The 15,781-nt window shown below is 41.1% G+C and overlaps 2 protein-coding genes across 6 annotated transcripts in view; one reads left to right on the top strand and one right to left on the bottom strand.

Moving 5' to 3' along the window:
* The window catches only part of afap1l1a (actin filament associated protein 1-like 1a), a 27,316-nt gene extending 17,788 nt beyond the window's left edge, over positions 1-9,528 (top strand). For 3 of the 4 annotated variants that reach the window (XM_084941825.1, XM_084941817.1, XM_084941808.1), the window contains exons 7-19: positions 78-292; positions 392-571; positions 685-768; positions 1,351-1,426; positions 1,662-1,778; positions 1,860-2,071; positions 2,844-2,989; positions 3,122-3,194; positions 3,679-3,793; positions 5,265-5,432; positions 6,692-6,867; positions 6,953-7,078; positions 8,332-9,528. In XM_084941825.1, the coding sequence (XP_084797951.1) occupies positions 78-292; positions 392-571; positions 685-768; positions 1,351-1,426; positions 1,662-1,778; positions 1,860-2,071; positions 2,844-2,989; positions 3,122-3,194; positions 3,679-3,793; positions 5,265-5,432; positions 6,692-6,867; positions 6,953-7,078; positions 8,332-8,358 (1,715 nt within the window). In that variant the 3' untranslated portion in view covers positions 8,359-9,528. Of the gene's footprint in view, positions 1-77; positions 293-391; positions 572-684; positions 769-1,350; positions 1,427-1,661; positions 1,779-1,859; positions 2,072-2,843; positions 2,990-3,121; positions 3,195-3,678; positions 4,824-5,264; positions 5,433-6,691; positions 6,868-6,952; positions 7,079-8,331 lie in introns of those variants that run through there. The other variant, XR_014801497.1, reaches the window with a different exon arrangement.
* Positions 9,516-15,781, bottom strand: gabrp (gamma-aminobutyric acid type A receptor subunit pi). 2 transcript variants are annotated; one of them, XM_084941841.1, is made up of 10 exons: positions 15,458-15,781; positions 14,322-14,408; positions 14,119-14,231; positions 13,916-13,983; positions 13,621-13,838; positions 12,838-12,920; positions 12,519-12,656; positions 12,221-12,373; positions 10,343-10,536; positions 9,516-10,252 (listed from the first exon to the last, which is right to left on the bottom strand). In XM_084941841.1, the coding sequence occupies exons 2-10, from the start codon at positions 14,366-14,368 to the stop codon at positions 9,920-9,922; spliced, it is 1,347 nt and encodes a 448-aa protein (XP_084797967.1). In that variant the 5' UTR covers positions 14,369-14,408; positions 15,458-15,781; the 3' UTR covers positions 9,516-9,919. The 2 variants fall into 2 exon arrangements, with proteins under 2 accessions (XP_084797967.1, XP_084797975.1); XM_084941849.1 differs by having other exon boundaries at positions 15,462-15,781.

Raw genomic sequence — 15,781 nt, 5'->3', positions numbered from 1 at the left:
GGCGGGTAAATACCGCGTTTTTCCAACAAATAAAGCTTACATTTTCCCTCTCTCTGTCTTTCTCATTGCTACAATAGACAATGATTCTGATGCTCTGAGCAGTTCTTACGAGTCCTACGAGGAAGATGAGGAAGAAAGGAGCCCGAGCGTCCGGCTTACTCATCAGTGGCCCTCCGATGAGAGCTCCATGCCTCCTGCCAGGGACTGTCGCATTTGTGCCTTCCTGCTGCGTAAAAAACGCTTTGGGCAGTGGGCCAAGCAGCTCACTGTCATACGGGACAACAGGCTACAAGTGAGATGCTGCACTCATCTTCCTTAAAGGATGTTCTTTACTTATGTATCTTTCCTTTTTTTTCCCCCTCACGCGTACCACATGTTGTTCTTTGTGCAGTGTTATAAGAGTTCCAAAGACATGTCCCCCTACGTGGACCTGCTGCTGCCCCAATGCACTGTAGTCTACGTCCCCAAAGACACCAAGAGGAAGCATCACGAGCTTCGCTTTACCTTACCCAATGGAGACGCGCTGGTGCTGGCGGTACAGAGCAAAGAGCAGGCCCACACGTGGCTTACGGTAATTTTAGCATGTCATGTATTTTCCACTGGTACAGCTGCCAATCATCACTGGTTCGTCAGCGTGGGGTGTTAGCATCCAGTCCAGAGTGATAAGTGTAAACTTTCCCGCAGGTTGTCAGAGAGGTGAGCAGTCACAGCGCAGCGCCCGAGGAATCGGCATCTCCTGTCATTCTCAGAAAATGTGAACTTGATAAGGTAAGCGTGAGAGAGAGGATGTTTATGTGAGTGTATCCTTGTGGGGGGGGGTTTGTTATATCCCCGAAGTCCGTAATTCTTCCTTACAGCTGAGGCGAGGAATGCTCAGCAGCAAGCAGCAATTGTGCTGTCAGCATCAATTTTCCTAAACAATTGTTTGGCTCGACATAGATACCTGTGTTTGGCTCGCAGAACAAAGAGGAGATAAGCAGGGTAATTAGGAGTTAAGAGTTCGTTGACGGAGGTGGTGGTGAGCCAGTGTCGGAAGAGGCACATCCTCTTTAGGAGTTTATTAGATCACAATCTGCAACAGGCTCTCATACAAAAACAAATACTAAAACAAGGGGAGCCCATATAGAGCTGGAAGGAGACTATTTGTTTAATTATGCCATGTGTTTGTATTTAGGAAACAGCATGAGAGAAAGACGTCTAACAAGGTGGATATGTATGAGAAGAAATGCCTTTAAAGTATAGTTATTTAGCTCTTTATTAGTCAAAGGCAAGTATAGACCAGCTTAGCTTAGAATGAAACCTTGGGCCCTGATAAAATCTAACCTTGTGTTGGCGTGTTTGCTTCTGCAGAGGTTGTCTGCGGAGAGGAACACATCGGATTCAGACAGTGTGGGCGTGTCAGCTGGAGAGAACTGCAGAGAGAATGGTAAGGCAGAGATGCACGCAGTCTTAAAGCATTGCAGCTGTTCCAATTAGAGGTTGCTGGGATGTAATTTGTGTGACTCTTCCATATTGCTGCATTTATGCCATATGAGATGGGAAGGATTCTGTTGAAACATGTTGATAAAAAAAAAACAGATTGGGAATACAGTTCCCAAACGACACAGATAAATCCAAACAAAAGCATCTGATTTTAAACTCTTTTTAATTATTTTATTTAGGTAAGGTGAAACGGGGTCCTTTTGCTGCGGGGCGTAAGATCACACGCATCATCAGCTTCTCAAAGAAGAAGTCCACTCAGACAAGTGACCCACGGACATACAGCGATCCTCGGCAAGGTCAGAGCCCGCTTCAATGTCGTGCTTCAGGAGTCCAAGTTTGCGGAATGCGTAGCTCTTCCTTTTCTCCTCACGATGCAGGCCATTTGTCAGTGCTGGTGAACCAGGCGTGGCGGGAGCAGTGGTGCTGCGTGTGCAGAGGTGCCCTGCACTTCTACCACGACAAAGGAGATCCTCGGATGTCTCTCCCTTCCCTTCCTCTCCACGGCTGCGAGGTGGTTCCAGGACTCGGACCCAAGCACCCCTTTGCCTTCCGTGTCTTACGGGACAGCACAGAAGTGGCTGCCCTGGAGGTGTGCTTCTTGTTTGATTATTTCAAAGCTGCACGATATTACCAGAATGGTCGAATCTGTGAGAATTGAAAAGAGTCATCTTTCATAAGAACATAAGCAGGGAGATATTTTTAACCAGTCTCCATCTGCCCAACAGAGGTGGTAGGCTTATTGTTGGGTTAATGTTTTGATTCAATCTCATCACTCTCGTCAGCTCAACTCGGTCAGCACTGGGCAGCTGTTTTAGTAAAAAGAGCTCAGATAAACAGACTGTGAAGCAATTATCAGCTAATGAGCCAGATGTTTCTCTCATCCACTCTAATACCTGCAAAGCAAAAACAATCACAATCTGTACAAACGCTTCAGAAATAATCTGAATCCATACTAACGTGCATATCACACGACCATTCACGTACGCCTGGCATGCCTGCTCATGAAGGCAGCAGACTGTCTAACAAGACTGATGTCTATTTTCTTCCTTTAAGGTCAGGTAACAGGGGCATAACAAATCTGGCAGACATGTAGTAACAGATAAGACCCAGTCTGGAAAGCTGGTGTCTGCGTCGTCATTTCCAAAGTTCTCAGAGTTGTTTTTTTTTTTTAACTTTCAATTTTCGGGGAACTTAAAAGTTAACAGTAAACACAGCAACTTTTCTATTAAAAATATATTACGCATCTTATAGTCTCATCAAGAGTCAGTGTACATCACCACAGTCTTTAAGTAGATTGAATATTAAACTTGATTATTTATTTATTTATTTATTTATCCAATGCCTTTCTTTTAAATTGTCAGGCAAGCAGCTCAGAGGAGCTTGGACGGTGGCTCGGTCTCCTCCTGGCAGAAATGGGCTCTGCGACAGACCCAGAATCACTGCATTATGACTATGTAGATGTGGAAACCATTGCTAACATCCGTGATGCTGCGCGGCATTCCTTCCTGTGAGTGAGATGAAGCGGAAGGGGGTCAGGATCCATGGACAAGTTCAAAGCTAGGCCATCAACCAAAGCAGCGATGTTTTTGCTTACATCATTTTTATGTAAATTTACTTTGTCTGTTGTCTCTCAAACTAGGTGGGCTACCTCCTCCAGCAGCACCTCCACAGATTCTAGAACATACGACGAGGTACCTAACGAGGATCTGCAGGTAAGCAGGACACTCACGCTCAGAAATCACGGGTTAACTTTGATGTGACCAGATCAGAAGATGTATGGGCATGCAGCTGTTTAGGTTTTTGCTGTCTGACATCCCATCAGTCACCCAAATAAATAGACAGTGCTCTGCTGCATGCCTATCAGTGATGCCATATTTTTTTTACCAGAGAAAGATCAGGGTGTCCGCATTAGGAAAAAAAAAGATAAAGTGCTCTGACTGGTGACAGGAAGGCAAGAGGTCATAGCAGTTTCACAGCCTGTAAACTCCTTTCTTAACCCCATTAACATGCACTTTAAACACATGCCTCTCACCACCTACAACCAAAAACACACACACGCACACCACAGCAGTCTCAAATCAGTAAATCCCGAGACACGTTCACTGCATAGCCTGATAAACAAATTTCACTTTTCTTGATCTGCCCTCACTCTTCCCACATCTGTCACTCCCCCCGCCCTCTCTCTGCTCCACCCAGTCAGGAGAGAACCGCAGGCAGCAGTCTGGGAATACAGGGAAACGGCGCTCAAGTTTCTCAAGTAGCGACTCTGACAGAACCAAGCCATTAGTCTCCCTGAAGCGAATAGGCTCACGTAAGTGTGCTCAGTTTGTTTTCCAGTGTAACTTGCAGTTCATCAAGTGGTGCTGAGTCTAACCTTGTGAAATAAATTCTAGGATTTTCCAAAAAGCAACAAAAAATCCTCTATTTTATATACATATTTAGCTTTTAATTCAATGCTTCCTAAATCAAAAAGAAGACATCTTTAAACGCCCCTCTTCGGAGTGTGACTAAACGGTCTCCTGACTTGTTACATTTGTGGTAAACCAATTCTTTTAAACCATTTTTAAGGCAATTCTCTTTTTTATTGTTCTGTCAGTATGAAACTTAAAATATTGCTTTACAACTTTGAAACATTGCCATTTATTGTTTAATCTGCAGCCTTATGAGCAGTGCTGGTGTCTTTTTCCAACTACTTTGAAAGGAGCTGACTCCACATATATTAACTTACAGGCTGAGTTTATTAATATACTTTGTTGTTATATTAAGTATTTTTTCTATTTTATACTCATCCTTGATTTACATCTGTGTGATTCAAAAAAAACAAACATAAAAACAGCTCAAAATACTGTGGTGGGGGGGAGAAATAATTCTTCTTAATACATCAATATTTCACTAAGTCATAGATTCCAGTGCTCTTGAGCTCATATAGCTTACACTCCTTCGAGTTGTGGGCTTGAGCACTGGCAGTCATAAAATTTGAGCAGTCATCTGGCTCAGTATTTCTTCTTTTCTTCTCTTCACTCAATCATCTTCTCACTTTCCGCCCATATTCCATTCCCTTTGCTCTGGCCTCTCCCATTTGCTCCCTTTTGTCATTCGCTCTCTGCTGCACAAGTGAAGGAGATGAGCATCTGAGTTACAGAAAAGTGATATCAGTGCGGATTTCTAGCGAGGGTTCCTCTTCTTGCCGCGTCTCCGCTGTGGTCTTCGCTGTCACCTTCTGGCACATCAAAGAAGCCGGGCTTTCCAAGGGCTGAGAGCTGCAGGATGTAACCTGAGATTTATTGGACACTTGCATTAGATCTGCTGCCTCACCCTCTGACCTCTTACCCCGCAGAAGTGTGTGTGTTTATCTTTAATTCCTGCAACCATATCACCGGGTTTCCTTGAATTTACAACGCTGTATTATAGCCATTATAGGTTAGGGTTTGCTTTGGGGTGAGTGGAGCATGGTAAGATAGTAAGTTTAATGTCTGATGCTTAAAGAAAGAAAAAAAAATCAAACATCCTCTGAAACATAAATGGGACATGAACACAAAAATATTATGAGACAGTAAAACTTAATGTTCTCTAATATTAAAGCCACACAATTTCTAGAAAAATGAACACTGTCTCTCTCTGGCCTGTTGTAAAAAACGACCACGCTCTACATCCATGTGACGCTTACAGGCAGCTCCCACGGAGAGCATAGCATTAATTATGCAGACAGGCTGCCGTGAGAGGGTTTTGTCTTATTCCCATAACCCCTGTACATCTGACCTTTAACCTTTGCTCTCATCCAGATACCAGCCAGTACGGAAGGTATGGGAAAACGCGAGCAGAAGAAGATGCCAAACGCTACCTCAGAGAAAAAGAGGAGCTGGAGAAAGAGCGAGATGGCATACGTAATGCACTAGTAACCCTCCGACAGCAGAAGAGAGAGCTGAAAGAAGAGCTGAAGACAGCTGCGGGTAAGAAGATATAAAGTCAGACAGAGAGCAGATCCTGCATGAATGGTTGCTCTTTATTGTTGAAGCAGTCCCAAAATGAAAAACACAACTAAAACATGCATGTACCCTCTCGATGATTAACTAATGAATGAAGACGTAGTTACAAAAAAAACATGGGAGGATTTTAGTCTTATTTTTGCAGGATTCATTGGTGTGTTTGTGCAAATTTGCCAGACGTCCTTTACATCATAATGCATCACGGCTCTTTATATGACCCCGCATTGTGACCTCCTTTATTATAAGGCCATGAAAGAGCAGAAGTTTCCCATACAGCATTGGTATTAAAATTATTACATGAAACAACATGCTTATGAAAAAAATGTCTGCTTTGTCTAATTACCTAATTTCCTCTAGTACTGTGTGGCGTGCTTCCAGCAGAAGCAGAGGAAACAATCATAACTGTGCCACAGAAACACAACTGTATGAAACCTATTACATTTTAGATTAAAAAGACCCTTAAAAAAGTCATAAACACATTTTAATGAAGCAAAATGTTTTCTTTAAAAACATCTAAGTAGTATTTTTTTAAGTTTCATAATTAGATTCTATTTTTTTATACAGTGCTTAAAAAATTTATAACAGCAACCTGCATTGTGAGGTTTATGCTGCAGTTGTTGAAATATTTTTTTAATGTTAATAACTTGTTTCAGGCTAGTTGAGCAGTATGTGTAAGTCTTTTACTTGAAATTGTACTTTTAATGCTAAAATATAATTATTGTTGTTATCCAGTATTATTCGATTATACTGTTTTACAAAATAAAGTAAAAACAAAAAGTGATAGCACATTATTATTAAAAATAAGTTTATACTAAAAATGTGTTTTAGTGGTTGAATGTTATACTTGGTTAATTTCCAAATACAGAAGTCTGGTGGCTTTAAAAATGTGAATTCAGTTTGCTATTTGCATCTTAAATAATGATACAACTTTTTCTCCTTTTTTTAGTCTTAAACAAGTTTTGGGCAAATTTCTAGAATATTTTTGTTTTCTTGCTTTTTTTAACAGGTGGTCTAATAAATTTCATCGCTAAATAAATAAATTTAAAAAAAAATTCTCTTGAGATTGAGATTGATTTATTGTAAAATCAATAAATTTAAAACTTGAGTAAGTGCTTTATTTTGAAAACCTGAATTTTAAGACTTATTTATAATGCAAAGGAGGATATGAACGTACAAATGCGTATCTTATTGTTTTGATCTATTTCTGTGAATCTGTGTGGCAGATAAGAGGAAGTCCTTCCTGAACAAGCGTGTGGCTCAGTTGGAGGAGGCCTGTCGAGCTAAAGAGGCAGAGAGGGTGGACCTGGAACTTCGACTGACTCAGGTCAAAGAAAACCTAAATAAGAGCCTGGCAGGAGGAACCCTGGGGGCATCAGTGGAGGCTAAACCTCCTGTTCAGGTACCGCTTATGCTTAATGTAGAAAGATAGGCCCTCTGCATACAAAGATTTTTATATACTTCTATACTTTTTCTATATTGTCCAGGCTTCTAGCAAGAAGATCCAGAATATCTACAGTGATTCTTTACCAGTAAATTGTGCCGCAGAGCTGCGTAGGAGGCCACCGTCTGTTTACGCTTCTTGTACTGGAACTGTCATGCAGAAAGCAAAGGTAATAGTGATGAAATTCATCCTTTCTGCTGCACGCAGTTCAGTTGCTCAGCTTGTTGTGTATTGTCATGTTTTCTTTTCAGTCTCCTCAGGGAGTTAATAGAGTCACCGCGGCATGTACCATCATCTAATGGGTTTTTCACAGTTCACACATAAATAGATAGTCATCATATGATAGTGCACTCAGTGTAGATATTAGTGGCTCTATGTGTTAATGAAATGTGAGGCAGTCTACGAGGAAGCAGCAATAAAAAAATGTGTATTGCAAAATTTAAGCATTACAAATACACCATATTGTTCCATTGACTTTCATGGACACAGGTGTATTAAATCAAGCACCTGTTTATGCTTCTAAAAACATTTGTGAAAGAATGGGTCGCTCTCAGGAGCTCAGGACCTATGCAAAAAGCCCAGTCGTGAAATTTCCTCGCAACCAAATATTCCACAGTCTGCTGTTAGTGGTTTTATAACAAAGTGGAAGTGATTAGAAACAACAGCAACTCAGCCATGAAGTGGTAGGCCACGTCAGATCACAGAGTGGGGTCAGAGGCACGTAGTGCACAGAGCTTGTCAGCTTCCTGCTACAGACCTCCAAATGTGATGTGGCCTTCAGATTAGCTCAAGAATAGTGTGGAGAGAGTTTCATGGAATGGGTTTCCATGGCCAAACGGCTCCATCCAAGCCTTACATCACCAAGCTCGATACAAAGTATCAGGCGCAGTGGTTTGAAGCATTCTGCCACTGGACTGTAGACTGCTTCCTGTTACAACATAACTGTGCACCAGTGCACAAAGTAAGGACCATAAAGACAGAGTCCTGACCTCAACCCAACACAACACCTTTGGGATGAATTGGGCGGAAACTCAGAGGACTTCTCGTCCAACATCAGTGTCTGCCTCTGGAAGAACGGGCAAAAATTCCCATAAACACATTTCTAAACCTTTTGGAAAGTCTTCCTAGAAAAGTTGAAGCTGTTATAGCATCAGTGGGTGGGCCAATGTCATATTAATGGCTTCAGAATGAGAAGTCACTCAAGTTCATATGTGTGTGAAGGCAGACGAGTGAATACAATTTAGTGCACCATGACCTTGTTTTTCATTTCATTTTTTTCCCCAAAAAGCCTTAGGTTTTCATTCTGTTAGATTACTGTGAACAACTATTTAATGATATAAGTACACTTTTGTGTTTCCTGTGAAATTAATTGAAATCCGTTTTCACATCATTAAAAAAAATAATCTGATTTTCTTTCTCTAGGAATGGGAGTCAAAGAAAGGAACCTAGGAGGACGAGGGAAATAATGCATATCTGGAAGAGACTTTGGACACTTTGCCTAAAATTTGCCATTTATAAATGAAAGTCAAGACTTGTTTCCTTTTTGGATTGCTGAGAAACTGCATAAACAGTAATGAAAGAAATCAGCCACTAGGTGGTGGTACAGCTTACTGAATATTTCCAACGACTGCTTACGGTCTGTAGCCAAGTATTTTCACTTTCTGGAAAGGTGCAGTTTAAAATTTTGGAAAAGGAAAAAAAAAATCAAGAAGGGTAAGTTCAGCAGAGAAAGGCAACATATAAGTATGGAAAGCACTACAAATGAATAAAATGTAGTGTGGAAAAGAGCCAGAAATGTTTAAATGGTGTCGTGAGGGGAAGAAAGAAGACCAAAGCAATGTGACGTATGGGAAACTTTGAGAATGAAAGACAGTTTAAGCCATGATGTGCCTTTTAGGTGACATAATCTTTTTTTTCCTGCCTGTACATAATGAGCGCCAACTACTGTTCTATATGTGTTTGTACTTAAAATACTGTATATTTCTCATCACAAAGTGTGCAAAAGTTTTAGGCACAGTTTTCCAAGGTAATTGGCAGGTATGTTCCTCTGGGGGTTCAGGCTCTCTGAGTTGCATCAAGTAATCTCATAGTGACTCTCTAATCTTCAGATAATACCATCTGCTGCAGCAGTCTCTCTATTTCTTGATGTTTTTTTAATGACTCCGCAGTGGCTCATATCCCTAATGTTGCTACTCCTTTTAAGTGCCTAAAACTTTTTGTGCATTTTTCTACCTGAAGTCAGTATTCGGGTACGTGCCATAGAGGATTCTGGGTAAAAAACAAAGTAAATCCATGCTTGTCCTGATCACCCTCTTTGGCACACATTTAAATACAGCTGAATACTTACATTACAGATCATTGAGTTACTAACAAAGTGGTGCTATCAGTGATAGAAATCTGTCTTTTCCTTTTAATGAAATCATCAAATGTCATTTTAACACCTTCCTTACCAAACCTGTGGTCGCCTGTTGCACTTTACTGTTCTCGTGCCTGGATGAGGGAATAATAAATGTGTGTCTTATTTTCCCAAACAGTTCCTGTTTAATTAACTTGTTACCAAGCACAGACTGAATTTCCTTCTCATAAAATGCACCGACACATTCCAGTCACTGATGTAGTCTTTTAATTTCACATTGTACAGCGAAACATAATCATACAGTATATGGTCTCATGCAAACAATGCATAGCAACCAACTGTGTGGTGCTGTTCAGCATCCTATTCATTCTAAACTCTTCCTCATTTGATCTATGGATTGGTCAGTAGACAATACAGGCTTTGCATTACCACTCTTACATGCTGATGTGCTGGGAGCCAACTCTTTGCACACAATCAATAATGGCCTTCGTTGCAGAGCGTAATCCTGACCAATTGATTTTTCGCCATCCAATAAATAAGCTGTGTCAGGTCCGTTCGTATTCAGACCATGGCGACTGGTGTTGGATCTTAAATGAGGAGGTAGAGCAGCTTCAGGTTGGTGAAATTAAGCTTTCCACGGCTTGGAATGAGCACTTACAGAAAGAGATAATAAAGCCAGTACAGGATATTGACAAAGAGGAATGCTGTGGGGAAAACTGTGCGGGCATAGCGATCAATGTTGTGTGGATTTTCCACAATGAAGACAGATGCCGCCTTACGTGATGCGTCTCTCACTGACGACAAGCCGCAGCCCTGATTTGGCGCCTTCTCTTTTGTTCCTGTGTGGTTCTTGGTGTCGCTGTTCGCTGACTGCTCCGTGGAGTCCTCCGCGGTGGAGCCGATCTCCACGGACTGATTTGGTTGGCTGGAGCTGACGATGGGGATAGAGCCATTTCCATTAGACTCGCTGAGCTCCCTCAGAAGGTCCTGTTACATGGGCAGATAAACTGATGGATTGATGTTTACAGTAACAGAGAATCTTTCCATTTTTATCTGTGTCATGGTTATGTATCTCACCCGATATAAATCCTCAATGGTCTGGTGCTGCATGGTGTAAAAATGAGCGCAGGCATACTCCAACAGTGCGCCAAAAATGAAGGTGAAACAGATGCCCAAATAAACATCTATGGCCTTTATAAAACAGTTGGCATTGGGCAGGGAAGTGCGGGCACCCATCATCAGAGTTGTCATCGTCAGCACTGTTGTCACTCCTGCAGACAGATCAGAGGGTTGGGATTTTTTTCTTTATTTCCAGCATGTCCCAGCAATTAAATCAAGCAAACAAATATTTAGTTTGTCCATTCCACACTACTCTTGCTCTTCTTTCAGGGGCTTTTTTTTTGTTTATGCATGCTCTCGGTTTATTATTTTCTTCAAGCAACTTCAAGCAAACAACATCACTGCTGCAGTAGATGTGAGACTAAAGGAAGCAGATCTTAGAAAATACTCAGTGTATGGGGATTTGTATTGAAAACAAACAATAGAAATCTTAGTGAGCATGTGGAAACAGAAAACTTGGGGTCTTTTTTCAGTGAAATCTTAATCAGTGATGTATTTCTGTATCTACCATCACCAGGGAGGTCATGTTTTTGGGTGTGCATGTGATTTTTTTCTGTCTGTAAACACATTTGCTTGAGTGGGGTCATGTTAACAAGCAATTAAATATTTGCCTTAAAGTTTCCAAGGTCAACACAATGATTTAATGGTCAAAAATGGACAAAAAAGCCCTATAACTATGAATCTTACAAGTGTGGTGTGTATTGTTAACATATCAGTGTAATGCTATATAGAGTTATTTAAAACCATCTTTCTTATTTCTTGTATTGACAACATATAGTGAATCACATATGGAGATTTCAAATACAGTGGCTTGCAAAAGTATTCGGCCCCCTTGAACTTTCCCACATTTTGTTACCCCACTTTTCAGTTAGTTATTTGTAAAAAATGTTTGGAATCATGTATGATTTTCGTTCCACTTCTCACGTGTACACCACTTTGTGTTGGTCTTTCACGTGGAATTCCAATGAAATTGATTCATGTTTGTGGCTGTAATGTGACAAAATGTGGAAAAGTTCAAGGGGGCCGAGTACTTTTGCAAGCCACTGTATGACCTTACTTTGGACCTCTGACTTCTTCAAGGTCAAATAAGGTCAAGCTTTCATAAAATGCCTTTTATCTTCAAAAGTGATGCTTAAAATTCTACTGCCTTTGTTTGTATTGGCAACATTAAGAAAATGATACTCTTATTGGGGATTCTAATTATCACATTGTTTTTCATCTAAACATCATGTCGCACTTGACCTCTGACCTCACTTTACATGACGTCTGCCTTTCTTTCAAGTTGATCCCAATAAGAGTTACATCTTTAAAGTATTGTCAAGAGTTAGAATGAGCTGCCTAGTTAGTTAGAAATATACTGTAGTATATTATTATATAACAAGCTCAAGTTAGTCATGTCCAGTTATTTACATGTGAAGGCCCATCATCCATTAGCTACTCCTACAAAACATTAGTGTAAGCAAAGTAAATGCCATGCTACCCTTATCTTATTTATTCATGTATTTGTGCACTTTTACTATAATTGATGTCTTCAGCTGCTGATCATTTGGTGAGTTATTTAGTGACTAAGGTCAAAGTTATCCTTTTTATTCATAGGTTAGTCAGAAAACGTCAGACATTAGACATCATAGTTGTTATATTGAGAACAATTATTTAATAATATAAGTATTATTATTATAATTATGCTACAAGTAGGTGGGATGCTAAAACTCATCCCTACTTCATATGACCAAAGAAAAACCAATACATGAAATCCTGCAGCCTGTAATATGGAAATGGTCACTCTATGGACAGTTACCAAAATCATGGACTAAAAGAGTGAGGTCTGCTACTGACCAATGCAGGTCCTAGCTGGCACAGAGGACTGGCTGATCCAGAAAGACACCCAGGACAGAACCACCAACAGAATGGAGGGAACATACGTCTCCAAGATGAAGAAGAGCACATTTCTGCGCAGTGCAAAATGCAGCACCAGCTTGGGGTAATTTCCTGCAAAAGACACAAAGAGACATAAAAAGAACGAGGGAAAAAATACAGATTTAAACAATCCTGTGGTGCATTTGTGCTCCACTAGCAGCTGCCATTGGATGAATCCTAACATGCAAAGGAAATCCAGAGAGCTCAAATATGTTACCTGTTTCGTACACAGCCTCTGACACTGATGTGTAGTAGCTCTCCACACTATACTGTGCCAGCCGCAGTGTGTCCAAACCCTTCACTGAATCATTTCCTCTGGTCCAGTAGAACACCACATCCTGTAGGTTATACCCCCCTGACAAGACAAAGAGTAGTTAACCTTTGGCTAGTGAAGTGCTCAGTGTAAAGCTGGCTTTCAGTTTCATACTCACTACACAGAGGCTGATGAAAATGGTAGTAGTGATGATGATGATGATGATTTATGTCCAGCTACACACATGACTAATGGTTAATGGAGCTCACAGTGAAATACTCACAGCTCTCCAGCTGAAGGGTGCACACCTGTCTATCCATGGGGTACTTAGTCAGATCCATGTTGCAGGCGATCGTAGCTGTGATGCTGTTGGGCATTCAAAGCAGGCATTCATTACCAAGCTTCAAAAACCCAACTGAAATGACTGCAGCTCTGCTGATTTATAACAGGGGATGTTAATTATTAGTGAACATAAAGAACTCTTCTCCCCTGATGAACATCCAAGAGATCAAAGACGTATATCTGAAGTATCATCATTGTGTCTCACATATGAATTATGTGCACAGTGTTGTCGGATTGCAAAAATGAGGCCAGGTTGCTCGAGTTCTACAACATTCAATCACCTCCACACAATCAGATGATGGCTCCAGCTATCAATCAGTTTCGGTACTCAATAAGAAGGAAGATGATTCTGAACATACTGTACACAGCTGACCTTTCTTTCATCTGTCAAACTGTCTAGTCAAAATAAAGTTATATGGCAGTGTAAGCTGACAGATTAGCCTGATTTTTAATACTCATATGGGACTCTGCAAATCTTCACTGCCAAAGGCTTAAGTGTTTGAAGGGCAGAACATACAGGAATGCAGAGCCATACCCCTGAGATGAATGAATGAGGGATGACATTTGCTTTTTAGTCATACTCCTAGTTATTTTTTCCCCTTTCTTTTTATATAGAACGTGAGAGCAGTGTGGGCTTGACTGGATTTGTTTTCTTCTTGTCTGTGACCAGCAGCGTGAAATGTCAGCTGTCAGCAAGCGTCAAAGCTTCGGTAAAGAAATGTACCGAAGAGCATAGAGAACAGTTCCGTTGCTGAAGATGCGTATGAGGCGATTTTCCACTGTGACATCGTGCAGGAAGGAGCGCTTGGAGTCTGGGATGAAAGTGTCAGGGATCCAGAGCAGTGACACCAGGCGACCGTCCACGCTCACGCTCTCATTACCGGGGAACATCAGCCTAGCATCACGCCAGCGCTGACGGAGGAAGATTGTCGCTGTGTAGTCCTGAAAAGATACAAAAAACACATAAAGACGCCTGCTCCCTCATTTGATCACGCAGATGGCAAAAATAGAAGGTGTACCATATTGATTTCAGAGATGGCATCAATGCTGGCGATATCAAGGCTCATTCCGATTTCCACTGGGCCCTCTGTTCAGGAGACACACATGCGAAACAGTACAACTGATCCACTCTTAAGTGAAAGACACAAAAGCTCTGACGACTTTTAGAAAGGTAAAAAAAAAAAAAAAGCTTAAAAAATAAATGTCTCAAGCAACTTCATACCATTGAAATTAGGTCTGAGGTAGCGGTTATAGCCTTTCATGAGCTTTTGTATTGTTGGCAGAAGCTGGGAGTCGTTCCATTCACCCCAGTGGTTGCTATGGAATGCACAGCTCCTGATAAAAGCAGGGAAAAATGAAAAAGGAAATGAGAGAAACAATGAGACAAACAAGTGTGCGTGCTTTTTTGACCTCAGAGTCACTCACCCCTGCGTAAAGGTCAGGAGGATGATGAGTAACAGGTTGGCAGACATCCTGGATCAGCTGGCAGAGGTCAGAGAGATGTGACCAGGACTAAAACACAAACACAAGAGCCGTTTTCATTTAATTGGGATGACACAGTTTGACCATAAGGTGGCAGCAACTAACTAAATGTGACTACAAAGCTCAGGGGAAGTCTGCAACGCAGCAGTCATTCTCACTCGTTTCTTGTTAGATAACTGCGCGTTCACCCTGACACGATAGTTTTAAAATGTTTTGTAAACTTGCATTGATCCCCACCTCTATTACTCGCTTCAATATTATATATTAGTAGCTTTTCCAATGCCTTCACACACTCGTGCAGACACACACACAAACACACACATTGACAAACAACATTTTGTTTAGATAGGCATATATGTACGTCTATCATTTATTTTATTTATTAATAATTTTTTAAATATTGCAGTTACTCATCCATCTGCTGATATATGTGGCCTTGATCACATTTTTTGTTTTTCAGAAATCTTCAACTAACCCTCTCATCAAGGAAGAAATCCTCACAGGAAACCCTTCCCCTCCTCCTCCTTTCCCTGATTGATTTCACTGTCAGTAACAGACTTCTGTCCTTTCACTTTATACTTTCATCCAAACCATGCAAATCTGTCCTGCATGTTATTGTGCTTCAGTTATCATCAAAGCAATCTGCAGCTAATATATCGCCATATTGCCAGCAGTCTAGAAAAGCAGCATTTAATTTTCCATGCATTATTTACACTGAAGTGCCATTCTAAATGACTGTGCGAATGAACACTATTGATTCCCCTTCTCCAGGGGCCAAAATGGCACAGAGTGTTATCAGGTTGTAGTTGTCAGGTGAACATATTCTCCTGTTTGGATGCATTTTTTCGCCGGCTGCTCTGAAGCTTAGGCTGAAGCCTGCTGTGTTAGTTTTGCATTGCATCATGCATGTTTGTCCTCACATCTGTCTTCCGATTAATCCTCTTTTCCCATGTACTGAACTGCACAACAGCATATTGTCAGATACTACCTTGCGTATATGTGCATCTACATTCAAATAAACATTTCTGTTTACTTTTTTTTTCTTTTACACTACTTACATACAAATTTCTAACTCTTACCTGCCTTGGACGTGCTCTTATGTCCTCCTTTTTATTTCCACTTGGTCACTCTTCTGCTCTCTCTCAGCTCTGTCCTTTGTTTCCTCCTCTGCTCTTCTGCCTTCCTGTATCCCAAGTGTTGCCAGTGGCTGAGATTGGTCCACTTTCTTGTTTACTTCTGATTATATATCCCTGTGTGTCTTCAGGCTACCGTTAAAGCATCTAATATTTGGTCCTTTTTGTCTTACTGCTGGTTGTTCCACTATCTGTGCAACTCCCTCTGTCTCTCTGCACAGCTGTGTTGATCTCCCCGCAGAGCCTCTGTGCAGCCCCCCCTCCCTCTCT

This window comes from Perissodus microlepis, chromosome 2 (genome assembly GCF_051167445.1).
Source record: "Perissodus microlepis isolate ML-2025 ecotype Zambia chromosome 2, ASM5116744v1, whole genome shotgun sequence".
NCBI lineage: Eukaryota > Metazoa > Chordata > Actinopteri > Cichliformes > Cichlidae > Perissodus > Perissodus microlepis.
The sequence above is the reverse complement of the archived record's forward strand: the minus strand, read 5'-3'. Positions and strand labels throughout refer to the sequence as shown.

Coding starts and splice junctions, on each gene's coding strand:
- gabrp (XM_084941841.1), bottom strand. CDS start 14,368: ATGTCTGCCAACCTGTTACTCATCATCCTCCTGACCTTTACGCAGGG. Junction 14,232..14,321: donor CTCCTGACCTTTACGCAGGG/GTGAGTGACTCT, acceptor TGCTTTTATCAG/GAGCTGTGCATTCCATAGCA. Junction 12,921..13,620: donor ACTGTTCTCTATGCTCTTCG/GTACATTTCTTT, acceptor AATGCCCAACAG/CATCACAGCTACGATCGCCT.